Genomic DNA, 13,247 nt, shown 5'->3' on the forward strand with positions numbered 1-13,247 from the left:
CTTTATGGAGAAAACAATGGAAAGACAAAAGTCTCCGTTGTCTCCCAGGACGACTTATGTATCAAATTTGCTATAGTATGGCAAGTTGTTAAAAGAATGAGATCTGGAGTTAGACAATTTAATTCAAATCCACTTTTAGCTGTATGATTTTGGTAAACTAAACGTCAGTCACCAACACCTGTAAAATCGAGCTAATCAAAATCAGTAAGTGCTGTTGTATGATTGCAATGAAACAATGTGTGTGAAGCCCAGGGCCTTAGCACATACGTGGTAAGAATTCAAGAAATGTTAACTTATGATGCCTCATTGCATGTTCTTCTAAAATGAGCAGCCTAATGCGAATAAAAAACAATCTGTATGTGTATTTGAAATTTATTTTTTAAAATGTTTTTTTCCCCCTATAGTAGCAGACTTCATATAAACACTCCAGGAAAGACTGAATGTTCAAGTATGGTTTGATTACAGTTATTTATGAAGAAAAACGACCAGAAAGACTATTTAAATTGAGAAATAAATGAACTGTAAATCTGATGTGACAGGACTAAAACCCTAGCTCCTAAGCTATATTTAGACCTCCGTGCCTTTGCACAGGCTATTCCTTCTACCTGAAATGCTTTGCCTCCTTATCTGCCTCCTAAACTCCTACCCATTCCTGCAAAACTCAGGTGAGACACTGCCGCCTCCTGTCTCCCTTCTTTGTTCCCTTTCTCTGCCTGACACAGACTTATTCATCCCCTACTTTATTGTAGTGTACGCAATTGTTTCTGCTGCCAGACTGCAAAATAAAAAACATTATTTAAAACCATATCTTAAAGCCTTTCCTTCAAAGCATTTTCTTTACAGCCACGGAAGTGCGAAAAATTCACAAGGGCTAAGAGTAGTTATTTGAAAAAGTTTCCTCTCAAGAAACTTTTCTGCAGATCTGCTGTCTCAATATCCAAACGAAGTTAGAAATTACATTTTAAATTTACAAGTATATATATGTAAATTAGACTATACATACATACATATATATATACACACACACACACACACACAGCCTGAAAGTTATTCATTGCACAAATAGAAAGGGTTTTTTTCTTTTAAAGATGAATCACCGTGACCCCATCAGCTTGCCAATCAACCATTATCATGTTTTGCATATTTCCTTTCAGTTAAATGACACGGGCCCAATCTGCATATCCACTAGTGTCTACCTACATACACATCTCTCAAGGGAGCCCATTAGTGCTATGTAGGATTTCCCTCTTTCAGAGGTTGCCAAACTTTGCCCACGGGACAAATCCAGCCTTGCCACCTGTTTTTATAAATAAAGTTGTACTGGAATAAAGGAATGTTTTTATTTTTTTTTTAAATGTATTATTGATGGTTGCTTTTGCACTAAAGCAACAAAACTGAGTAGCTGCAACAGATACCATGGCCTACAAGGCCTAAAATATTTACTATCTGGCCCTTTATAGAAAAAGTTAGCCAACCCTTGACCTAATTTATTCACATTCCCCCATATTCAGTCTCCATCCTTCCTAGTCACTTCCTAGAGTAAAATAGAAGAAACCAGAAGATAACTTCCGAAGACTCCCTATACCCCATCTACCCCTTCCTGCATTTATACCCATTTGTTCTGCTTTCTACCTTACGTTTATGGATGAACTACTGTCCACACACCTATTTAAGACTAAGCCCACACCTGTGCACTAGATGCCCCACCTTGCCTACTTACCGCTACTGCTCAGAAATTATCCTGCCTGACTCTTGTATCCACCTTTCCCTCTCTACTAGATCATTCCTATCAAATAATAAATTGCAATATTCTCCACCTTTAAAAAACATAATGCTCTTTTGACGCCATATCTCCCTCCAGCTGCTGCTCCATTGCTCTGCTCCCCTTTAAACTAACACTCCTCAAGAAAGCCATCTATCCAGCTTCTAACTCCCTTTTCTCAGGGTTGCCTTCTACCTCACTGGCAAAAGCAAGGTCTCCTTTGTTATTGTTCTCTTCTTCCTAACTTCTAAACATGGAGCCCAAGGGCTCAGTTCCCAAACACCTTCTCTCTTCCATCTAGCCTTACTCCCTAGATAATCGCATCCAGTCTCATGGCTTTAAACCCTCCTTACGTGTGATGACTCTTAATTTCATAGCTCTAGTTTAGACCACTACCCAGAACTGCAGATGCCTATTTCCAGCTGTCTACTTGGCATACCCAACTGGATAGATAATGGGCGTCTCAAACTTAATACGTCGAAGTCTCTTACAAACCTGCTCCGCCTGTAGTCTCTCCCCCATTCTCAGTAAGTGACCCATCTATTTTTCCAACTGCCTAAGCCGAAAACCTGGGAGTTATCCTTGACTCTTAATTCTGTCACGCCCAATATCCACTCCATCAACAAAGTTCCTTTCAAAATATACCCAGAATACAGTCACCTCTTAGCACTTCCACCGTGGTCTAAGCCACCATCACCTCTCAAATCACGGCAACAGTCCCCTACCTGTTCTGCCAGCTTCACCTCGGCATCGCTTCAAACTGAATTTTCACAGAAGCCAAAGTGATCCCTTTAAAACAGATTTTGTTACACCTCAACTCAAAATCACCTAATGGCTTCCCACCTTAGAGTAAAAGCCAAAGCCCTTCCAATGGCTTCCAAGGCCCTGTGTGACTCTGTACCCCCACCTGTCATGTCCTACCACTTTTCTCCTTGGTCACTTTCGCTCTAGCTAGGCTGGCTTCCTCGTAGTTCTAAGAATATGCCTTGCATGCTGCATGCTCCAGCCTCAGGGATTGTGTACTTGGTCCCCTTCCTGGAACTTTTCCCCCAGATGCCCCCAGACTTGCTTCCTCTCTCCCTCAGACTTTGGCTCAGAAGTCACCTCAGGCAATGAGGTTTTCTCTAGCCTATAATAGCCCAAACTACCTCCCCCGCCCAAGCATACACGTCCATCCCCCTTAGCCTGCTTCATTTTCTCCTTCACACTTAGCATCTGACACACTAAATTATGTGTCTACTTATTGATTGCTCCCTCCAATCAATATATTAGTTCTGTTATGGATTTTGTCTGTTTGATTGTTCTATCTCCCAGTTCCTAGAACAATGCCTACACTTAGCAGGTGCTCAATAGATAAACATTTCTAAGGAAGCTAAAAGAGGAATTAAAAGTAAAATGAATTGTTTATAAATTTAAACATAAAATAACTTTGAAAACTAATTTAAAATATATTTTGGTATTTCATAAATTTCTGTTTAATTAACATTAGCATTCCTTCTTACCAGAAGTCTCTATGTAGTAATGGGTAATTGCCTTCCAGTGATACACGAAATCTTCTTGTAAAGGTAGAGAAGGTGCTAGCTACAAAAACACACAAAAAGACCACAACAATTAAGAAACGGCATTAAAACTTTCTCATAAAGTACGTATTACTTTATATGTGTCTACTAATGACGCAAAAGCAACATAAAAATAAGGGGTGAGCTTTAATTTGCTTCCATGTCAGATATCAAAGAGAAACAAAATGAGTCAAATCTAAGAAAGTAAACATAATTTATTAAGAAAGAGGAAAAACACATTTATCAACATTATTAAACTATAGAATTTGGGTTTTTCCCCCTCCCCTGAAACTAGTAACTATATATGGATTCAAAAGTAACTGTCAAATGAAGACACCCAATATTCTATTACTAAAGTATCAGTAAAATGAAATAAATGATCAATAACCAGAGATCTTTGTACCCAGGACTTTGAAATGCAAACCAGTAAAAAAAGCCTGCTACGTTAATCAGTTACACATCACCACTACTAGAACATATACCAAAGTCAACCCCCAATCAGATTAAAACTGTTCCCTACGTTCAGTGACATACAGATGTAAACCTCTTCTTTTTTAAGCCTCAGTTAGACAGTGCATATTTTCAGCATAACAACGGTGTGAACAAGACACGACCAATTTAAAGCGTCCACAAAGTCAAAAAATGTTGTCCATTTTCACTTTGAAATTCACGAGACGTTTAAGACCAAAATTATATCCCTTCAGCAAACCTACAAATATTTCAAATGTGTGTTAAACGGATAGAAAAAGACTTGGATGCACCTTCCACAACACTTTTCCTTCCTTAAAGAGTGAGTGAGAGAACGTGCCTCTAGTCCTGGTACCGTCGATAAATTTGGTCAGAAAGTACTGAGTTGACCCAGCTCCCCTAAGAACAAATAGGTTTCTATTCTGGGAACCTGAACTACCGCAGACTGATCTTCCAATTTCATACACTTCCTCGAAACAGGTGACTAAGAGGTCATGTTACTCCTGTCTATTTCTCCTTGTTCCATTTTGATTTCTTGGGGTGTCCAGCAGAGAACTCAAAGTTCAAAACCCTGTTACACAATTTCCAAACTATTGGGCAAATTATAAACACTGGTCATAGACACCTTACATGCTTCAATTCAGAAGATAAAATGCACTTAAGAAAACTACTGGACCTGACAGTTTGTGAGCCATCATCATCTTCAAGCTAGCTCTTCTTCTATCCTTGCCTATTCGTATCACTCTGAATAATACTGGCTTAAAAGCACATAAGTATTCATCTCATTTTCAAGTAGAATGCTATGAAAATTTTAAAAAGACTTAAAGATCTTTAACAAAGAAGTTACAACCTTTGGGATCACTATACTTCAAGAACATGGGGAGAGAAATTACTTGTGGAAGACTGCTAGAAAAATTAAAAAGAAAAATAAAATGGAAGTGTTAACTTGGGAAAATAATCTTCCTGAAATTTTCAGATAAAAAAAATCTGTTTTAAAAATTCATAAACACAGGCAATAGTTTAGTGGTAACCAGAGGGTAAGGCGGGAGGGGATGGTAGAAGAGGGTAAACGGGGTCAAATATATGGTGATGGAAGGAGAACTGACTCTGGGTGGTAAACACACAATGTGATACATAGATGATGTATTACAGAATTGTACACCTGAAACCTACATAATTTTACTAACCATTGTCACCCCAATAAATCCTAATTTAAAAAAATGTTTTAATCAGCTACTTGTTCTTAGAATCTGCTTCAAAACAAAATTTCTCTTGCTTTTTAGATCTTTTTCTTTAATGTATAAACTTTATATAGTTAAATGTAATAATATTTGGGACAAACCCAAATGAAATTTGGTGTTTCAAGAAATGTACCTAGTTTCTTAAGTATAAATGTTGTGATTTGCTAAATTTTTCCAAGGGAACCTCCTGGGTATATAAGGAATTACAGCATCCTTGCTCCAAATTATTTTACGTGTGTGACTTAACCCTATTTCCAGAGTAAGTCACTAAATCAGAGGTCTTACAGCATTTGTGTCAGGACCGTGGCCATTACAGTCAATCCAAAGCAGGATGGTACTGCTTACTTCTGAATCTCTCTCTAAAAGGAATTCGATTTAAAGAAAAAACCTATTTAAGGAAAATGTTAAACAGTTCTAATTTGCTAATAACTTAGTTTCGTAGTCATCTTGTTCAAACATGAATAAATTTCCTTCTTTCTGTAAAATTTCCTGGTAGATTTGCTTCTTTCATTACTAATTCTAACATGCAAATTACCTGCTTTATCATTGCATGAAAACATATACACTCTGGGTAAAACAAAAAAAGGGGGGAAGAGATGTGTGAATCAGCATGAGAGGAATTCTAATTTGAGTTAACTTTTTACAATACGGAGGTTAAATTTTTGGAAATTCATGCAATCACTATCTTAACCAAAAACTGACAGAAATGCCTAACTTGCACATTGCTTTCTCTGGGAAGCCTTCCCAGACTTCCTGCCTAGGATACAGTCTTTTCCACACACGCTTGTGGCACCGTCTACCAGTCCACTCCCTCTCTCCTAGGCCTCACTCCATATTTGTAATTGTTGAATTATCCATCTTCTCCACCAGCTTGTAAACTCTAGGAGGGCTGGGATTGTGTCATCGTTTTCAGCACTGAATCCCCAGTTTCCAACTCAGGGATGGCATATAGTAGCCATTCCAGTAACATTTATTGAGTGAATAAACAACGACACAGCAGTTGCTACCATTTAATAAGTAGTTAGGTGCCAAGCACAGCGCTACAAAATTTACACTTACGGTGTAGCCTTAAATTCTCACAGTAAACGCCTATTTTCCCCAAACTCCTGTGAAGACCCAAAGCCAGGCAACCGACTTGCCCAAGGAAACACTACTTGGAACAAGAAACCTGGACTGTCTTCAAAATGCCTACCACACAAAAGGGTGCACACTGGTAATTCAGATGAGAACCAGTGATCTCAAAGCCATGTCTGCTTACTGTCTCATGTTATCATGAACATTCCACCCCTACATCTTGTAAAACACTTCCTCCTCCCCACACTTTCCTAAAGCCCTTCCTACCGTCTCTGCCTCTCTCCCAGGCGGCTCTAGTCTCACTTCCTCCAGAGAGCGTTCTCCAACTACTTCAATCCTACATGCCTGCTCCTCCTCCAGAGCTCACTGGCTGAACAATCATCCAAATAATAAAAATAATGGGTAACATTTACCGGGCACTTACTGTACATAATCTCCGTTTCATTTTCACAACAATTCTATGCGATAGGGACTGGAAGCCATGCTGTTTGGTTGGAGGGACTCAGCCACACTCTTGTGCGTTGTTTATACTTCAACTTGTGTATTTATTTGTTTTTGTCTCCCAAATGAGACTGTAAGCACCGTGAGCAAGGACACAGGCATACCTTGCTTTCCTTGCATGGTGCCATGCTCTCCCGGTGGGCTCATTAAACATTTGCTGAATGACTGAAGGACTGAAGTTAGAGGTCACTTGTTGGACAAGAACACACTTAAGAAAACACAACATATGCTTGGTTTGAGGTTTTACTCCCCCCGGGGAAGAGTAGTTTTGGAAAGAGGCACTCGTCCCAACAATCAACATTACCTCTTCACTATAATTTGGAAGGAAAACATTCCGATTTCCGAAAGATGACTTCAACTGAATGAATTAGTTAAAATGGATAAAACTTTCTTTCCTGACACTGCCCTTTATCCTCTTGGAGTAAGTCTGCCCTCAAAGGGTGGCACTGGCTGGAACTGAAAAGGAGCCAGTCCTGGCACATTACCTAGCACAGACTAAACCCTCAACCAATACTGAATCACTAAATGGAAGATGTTTTGTTTACCCTTTGGAGAAGTTGTACTCAGGAGCCAGTCCAATCTCAGAACTAACAACAAAAGAGGCCTGATTTCAGATTTGTTACATGTGGCAAGTAACAGAGCAGATTCATTTTATAACTTTTACTGGCCAATCTTGTCTACGCTGAGGGAAGACTGTCATTTCTGAAAAGGGAGGCAAGAATTACATTACAGGTTTTGCTTTTAACTTTCTCTCCTAAACTGAAAATGCAGTCTATCAGCATAATAACACATTTTCATATATTAATCTTTGAAAATATCTTATTTTTTTCTTGTTAACAGGAAGTGAAGAGACACTATTAATTAAACAATAAGGAAAACTCTACCCTTAAACCTCGTTTAAATAAATATATATCTGGTCAACCCTAAAAAACCATTTGAAGGCTGATCCAATTGAGTAAAGAAACCTGAAAGGTAATTATACCAAAATGGTAGGGAAAACATTAGACTCATACATCGACACAACTGAAAAAAGGTTTTCTCAGTATCTGCATACAGGATTATCTCGTCTCTGCATAACACTGATACTTGTTCATTGTAATATTGTATCAGAAAATGCCAATTGAGCATACAAATTAAAAGAAGTACAGAGAAAAGCTAATGAAAAGAACTGAGGATGGTAAGATTGGTTTGTAGAAACAATTTTGAGCCAATAAATAAATAGAATTACATAAATGTAAATCAATCTTGGGCTAAAATAAAATATTCCTCAAATACAAAAAAGATGGCTTACTTAAAATTACACGAGTTCATGCCCAACAGATACGTTAAAAGAAAAAAATAAGTACACCAACATTTTTTTCATGAGATTTTAACCTCCTGTCAAGGTAAACTGGGAAGTAGCACAGCTGAAAACATTAACTCTAAGCAAATAAAACAGTACTTTTCTAAACATCAGATATATCCAATGCATTAGTTCCGAGGACTGGGTGAATATAATCCACTCTTAACTTTCTCACTAATTAACCTCAGCAAAGTAGACAGAACCAGAGTCAGACAATTAATTTATGTGGATAATTTGGCAGATGCTAATATATACATCATAAAAAGATAATGAGGACAGAAAACGTAGGCCTCAGGGACAAAAAAAAATAGTCTTTACTGGGAGACGGAGAAAGCCATCTTTTCCTAAGTACTTATTTCTGTAAATATCAGCCTGATAGGTAGAGGATATAAATAACGTAATAAATTTTTATTCCCAGTTATCTTCATATTAAGCTGTATTCAATGTTTACAATTAAATGATTCCTGGTATTCTGTTAAGGAATAGTATAAAACGTAAATGTCACTGTTTTTAGAAATTTTAATTCTTTTAACATAAAGATGCTGTCGACTATATATAAGCAAAAAAGGAAAATTAAGTTGTCTCAGAATCTAAACCTGTCATCTCCCTTATGCGGTAATACTGCTCTTCATTCACGAACACCTTGTCTTTCTTGATTTGACACACACCATTTCCCAAGAAACTGTAGGAGAGCTGAAATGATTTTGAAACATCTCCCACCTCACATTTGAAATAACCACTGTCCTGAAGTTTGTTTTCATTACTGAATTTTAAAAATCCATTTCATTTTCGTCATGTGGCCGTACACAGTGTTCTACTGCAGTTGGTTTAAAAAAGAAAAAAAGTTTTGTGATTTTAATGGGCCCTATCACACAATCTGACCCCAGAAGAGAGAATGACATTTTTAAAAAATGAGCTAAGTAATAAGTTTCTTCACAAGATGCACTTTCCCATTTGGGCAAGTCTCCCAGGTGAAGTAAAGCAAAGCAACGAGACCTCTTGTGAAAACAGCAGCAAGACATTTTTAGTTCCTTCTCTTGCATTAATTCTGTTATTACAGTTGAATAGCGTGCGTCCAGGCTGGGATCGAACATCCTCGAAGGAGAGTACAATTGCAGCCTAGACGCTGAGCGTCCAGGAAGACCGGGCAGGGAAGGAAACGGAGGGTCTGGGGGGCTCGGGGAGGGCCCGGGGGCCGCGCAAACCGCACTGGAGGCGCCCCTTCCCGACTCCGATTCACTTCACACCCACCATAAGGTCGGCCGGAGTGCGGCCCGCGGCCTGCGACAGCAGGGGCCAGCGAGGCTGCGACACGGGGTCGGGCGGGCTGCGTCCCCGGCAGGCTCGGCCCCGGTGGGGGCACACCTTCGGGCCCCCCCCCCACACACACACACACAGTGTCCCCAAACGAAACAAACGCCGAGCCGGAGCAGTGCCGGGCTGTTTCTTTTGTCTTGCTCGGGGCTGGTCGCTTTTCGCGGGCGCAGGTTAACGGTCACGGAGTCCGCGCCCGGGGACGCTCCTGTCCCCATCAGAGGCGTCAGGCGACCCCCGACCCCGGCCGGGAGGGCCGGTCCTTCCCGGGCACCCCTGCCCACGCTCCGGACGTGGGGACCGGGACCCCGCCGGCCCCCGGGAGGAGGGGAGGCCGGGCCGGCTCGGAGCCAGGCCGAGGCCCCGGCGACCCCGCACCGCCCGCCGGGCGTCGCCTCTCGGGGGCGGCCGTCCCCGGGCCGGCAGGGAGCGCAGGCCGCCGCCATCCCCCCGCTCGCGCGCCCGCAGCCCGCGGCCTTACCGCCTCCACGGCGTGCTGCAAGATAGAGGTGAACTTGGAGAACATCTTGTCCCGGGACTGCAGCAGCCTCTCCCGGGACGACCTAGACAGCTCCTCGATGCGCCGCCGCCGCCCCTGCTGCGGCTGCCGGGGCCGCTCCAGAGTGAAGGCCGGTGCGGAGCGGGGAGGACGAGCAGAGGCCCGACGCAGGCCAGGCCCGGCCGCTTCAGGTGTGCGCGGGCGGCGCGGCGGCTCGGGCGGGCGCGGCGACGTGGCGGGCGGCGGGGAGAGCGTGGCGCGCGGACTCCGGCCCCGCGACGCTGCGGCGGCGGCGGCTGGGACACGGTGGCAGCCGGGCTCCGGTTCCTTCCGCCTGCCCTTCCCGCCGCCGCCTGCAGGGGGCGCCGCCGCGACCCGGGGAGGCCTGGGCCGGGCCTGCCCTGCGGCCCCGCGGCCTGACGCCGCCGACCCGAGCGCAGCCACCGCCCTCTCCTGGCTTCGGGGCGCCTCACACACAGTCATCCTTCCGTTTTCAAAATGCAGCCAGTCTCACACAGCTTTGTGTGCAGTGGAAGTGACATGCCCATTTTGCAGGGAAACGTAGCCGTGTGTGTGTATGTGATATCCAGAGGTTCGTCTTCTAAAGGCACGTGTGGAAGAAAAAGCACAGTAGTCCCGAGGCAAAGTGGACCGTGGGTTCAAATGCTAAGAATTAGAACAAATCAGCCAATGCTGGTAAAACGGTTTTGCAAGCTGTCAAATATTATTACGACCAATTATTCGGCATTAAAATAGGAAACCCAAATGGACAAATGGTAAGATGGTTCAGTTAATAATTTGTGACATGTTTTATGGCTAGGTGCAGTGCATTCAGGATAGCATTTCCTATTCGGTTTATCGGATACTACTGGAAAACATTAGTGATGGAAAGAATCCGAAGGGCTTCTACTAAATGCATAGGACAGATAAGCGGAGCTACAATGGAAGCACTTGGATGGAGGCTTAAAGTACTATGTGTATATTAGTTAAGCCTTAAAGAAACACAATTCTGACTGGGAAATTTTGGGTGGGTTGATACAAATTTTGAAATCATTTACATCCTGGAGAACTTTGTTTTTGCTAGTATTGGTATTTTATTAAAAGGACCATTAGGTTCTTGATAAGATGAGGGTGGAGTAAGTTTTGCACAACCAGTGAGAAAATACATATTTGCAGTTGAACTGTAAGATAGGGGAGAATAGCACGAGCTTGTGTGGGAACTTATTAATATGTGTAAAACACTTCATAATGGTACCTAGTCCATAACAAGCAGTACATAGGCCTTTGTTACTCTCAGTAGTAGTACTAGTAGTAGTAGTAGTAGTAGTAGTGGTGGTGGTAGTAGTAGTAGTGGTGGTGGTAGTAGTAGTAGTAGTAGTATTTAACAAAATAATAGGGCCAGAAATCAAAATCTGAGGAGGAGACTAACTAGTCTTGTTTTCTTTTCTTCTGTTTTTGTTGCTTGTATCTTTTTGTGGCAAGTAGATTTGACCTTAGTTTTCTGTGTACTAACCCCAAGAATGCTGGGGTCATCTTCTGTCATTTGCTAAAAATTGAAATGTACTCCTTACCAAATTTTGGCTCATTGTGTCTGCGTCAATTAAGAGTCCGTAATTTCATTATTATTATTATTATTATTATTATTATTGTTATTATTATTATTCACAGTTTAAGATGGTTAGTCCTGTTATTAACCATAACTATGTTCCTGACAAATCGTCCTACATTTATATGGTGTTTTGCATTTTTATAATGCCTCATCACCACTAATTGTATGAGGAGGTCTGTTTAAGAGAGGCTTACTTAGAGCTGTTTACATTTGATATTGCCTGTCTTTGTATACTTATTGTAAACACAATAAAATATATGTTTTACTCTAGATTAATATCAGTATTTAGGATGATGATACATCTACTTGACATCTAGGTTCCAAGACATACAAGTTAGACTGAAATTATAGTTGAGCAGATAATCTTGCCTCTGAGTCTCATCCTAGGATGCCTGGAATGACATTAAGATTGTCACCAGCCTTATTATGTATGGGGAAAGTGGGCCGTACTTCAACAAAATGTGATTTGAAACAGCATAACAGGGGCTTCCCTGGGCCTCCCCAACCGTGAGATATGGTTGCCTCAAATAGAACTTTATTTCTTTATTCCTTTGGCTTAAGCCAAATAAGAAATTTAGTCCTTGCTAAAATGAAAATACTCTTGGAAGAGATAACAAGTTAAACTTTATCATGCGTTATACCCCATGGTGAATGAATTTGTTAAATTCTTTACTGTGTGATGTTTAATCAGTGAGGACACAGAAAAATCCATAAAACTGTAACTCAGTTGGGATGGAGGTGAAAAAAGAGACGGAAAGAGGAAATAGAGTTAGATGACACCTACTTTCAAAGTTTGGCAGACTTCCTATTAAATATATGTCTGTCCACACGCTCAGAGCTTCAATCAGTTTTGTCACGCATGTCTCTTTTTAAATAGGAGCCTGTGGTCATCGATTTGAGGAAAGCTTGTAATGTTAATAATAGAGACCAAAAGAAAAAAATAAACAAACAGGACAAAAACAACACTTGGAAGAAAAAGAGTTGCTTGCATTAAACAAATAGGGAGAGCTGTGGAAGAAAACTTAAAAAAAAAACCACCCCAAAACCAAAAAACACCAAACCAGAAAAACACTATCAATATTTCCAGAGATATATAAGAAGATACTGCATGTATATAAGAAGATACTTAGTATATAAGTAAGATACTGTATGTATATAAGAAGATACTTAGTATATATATAAGAAGATACTGCATGTATATGACAAGAATGGTATGCTATTTTTTAAAGCAGCATTTAGAAATCAAAAATATGATAACAAATTTAGAAAAACAACATAAAAAGGATGGAAAATAAACTTGAAAAAGTTTCCCAAAGACTAGAGCAAAAATAATGTAAGGATGAAAAATGGGGTGGGAGAGGATTTTTTTTTAAATTAGAGGGCCAGTCCAGCAAATCCAACATCTGAATAATTGGAGAGAAAATAGAGAGGAAATCATTGAACTAATAATTCAATATAATTTTATCAATCTGAAAGATATGAGTATCCAAATTGAAACAGTTCATTAAATACTAGAACAATGAATGAAAACAGACTCTCTCTAGTGCTATTATAGTGAAATTTGAGAACACTGGGTTCAAAGAAAGATCCCATGAAACTTGTAATGAAAGAAGAAAAAGAAAAAACAAATTCATACAAATAATCAAGAATTACATGACATTACACTTTTCAACAACAGCATGGGAAGTGACAAGACATTGGGGCAATGCCTTCAAAATTCTGAGGTAAAATAATTTCAATCTAGAATTCTATACTAAGAAACTGTCAATTAAATGTGAGGCTAAGATAATTCATTTCAGATGTGCAAGCTGTTGAAAAATTTTTTCTATCTTGCCTTCTTTCGTAGGAAGTTCTAAGAAGATGTGCTCCAACAAAATT

At 40.6% G+C, this 13,247-nt stretch overlaps 1 protein-coding gene across 2 annotated transcripts in view; it reads right to left on the minus strand.

The window, feature by feature from the left end:
• Positions 1–10,099, minus strand: part of FHIP2A (FHF complex subunit HOOK interacting protein 2A) — a 28,566-nt gene extending 18,467 nt beyond the window's left edge. For both annotated transcript variants that reach the window (XM_081074167.1, XM_081074166.1), the window contains exons 1-2: positions 9,743–10,099; positions 3,265–3,343 (exon numbers count right to left, since the gene is read on the minus strand). In XM_081074167.1, the coding sequence (XP_080930293.1) occupies positions 3,265–3,343; positions 9,743–9,787 (124 nt within the window). In that variant the 5' untranslated portion in view covers positions 9,788–10,099. The remainder of the gene's footprint in view (positions 1–3,264; positions 3,344–9,742) is intronic.
• Positions 10,100–13,247: the final 3,148 nt, after the last annotated feature.

The sequence above is a fragment of the Rhinolophus hipposideros genome, assembly GCF_964194185.1.
Source record: "Rhinolophus hipposideros genome assembly, chromosome: 15".
Classification (NCBI taxonomy): domain Eukaryota; kingdom Metazoa; phylum Chordata; class Mammalia; order Chiroptera; family Rhinolophidae; genus Rhinolophus; species Rhinolophus hipposideros.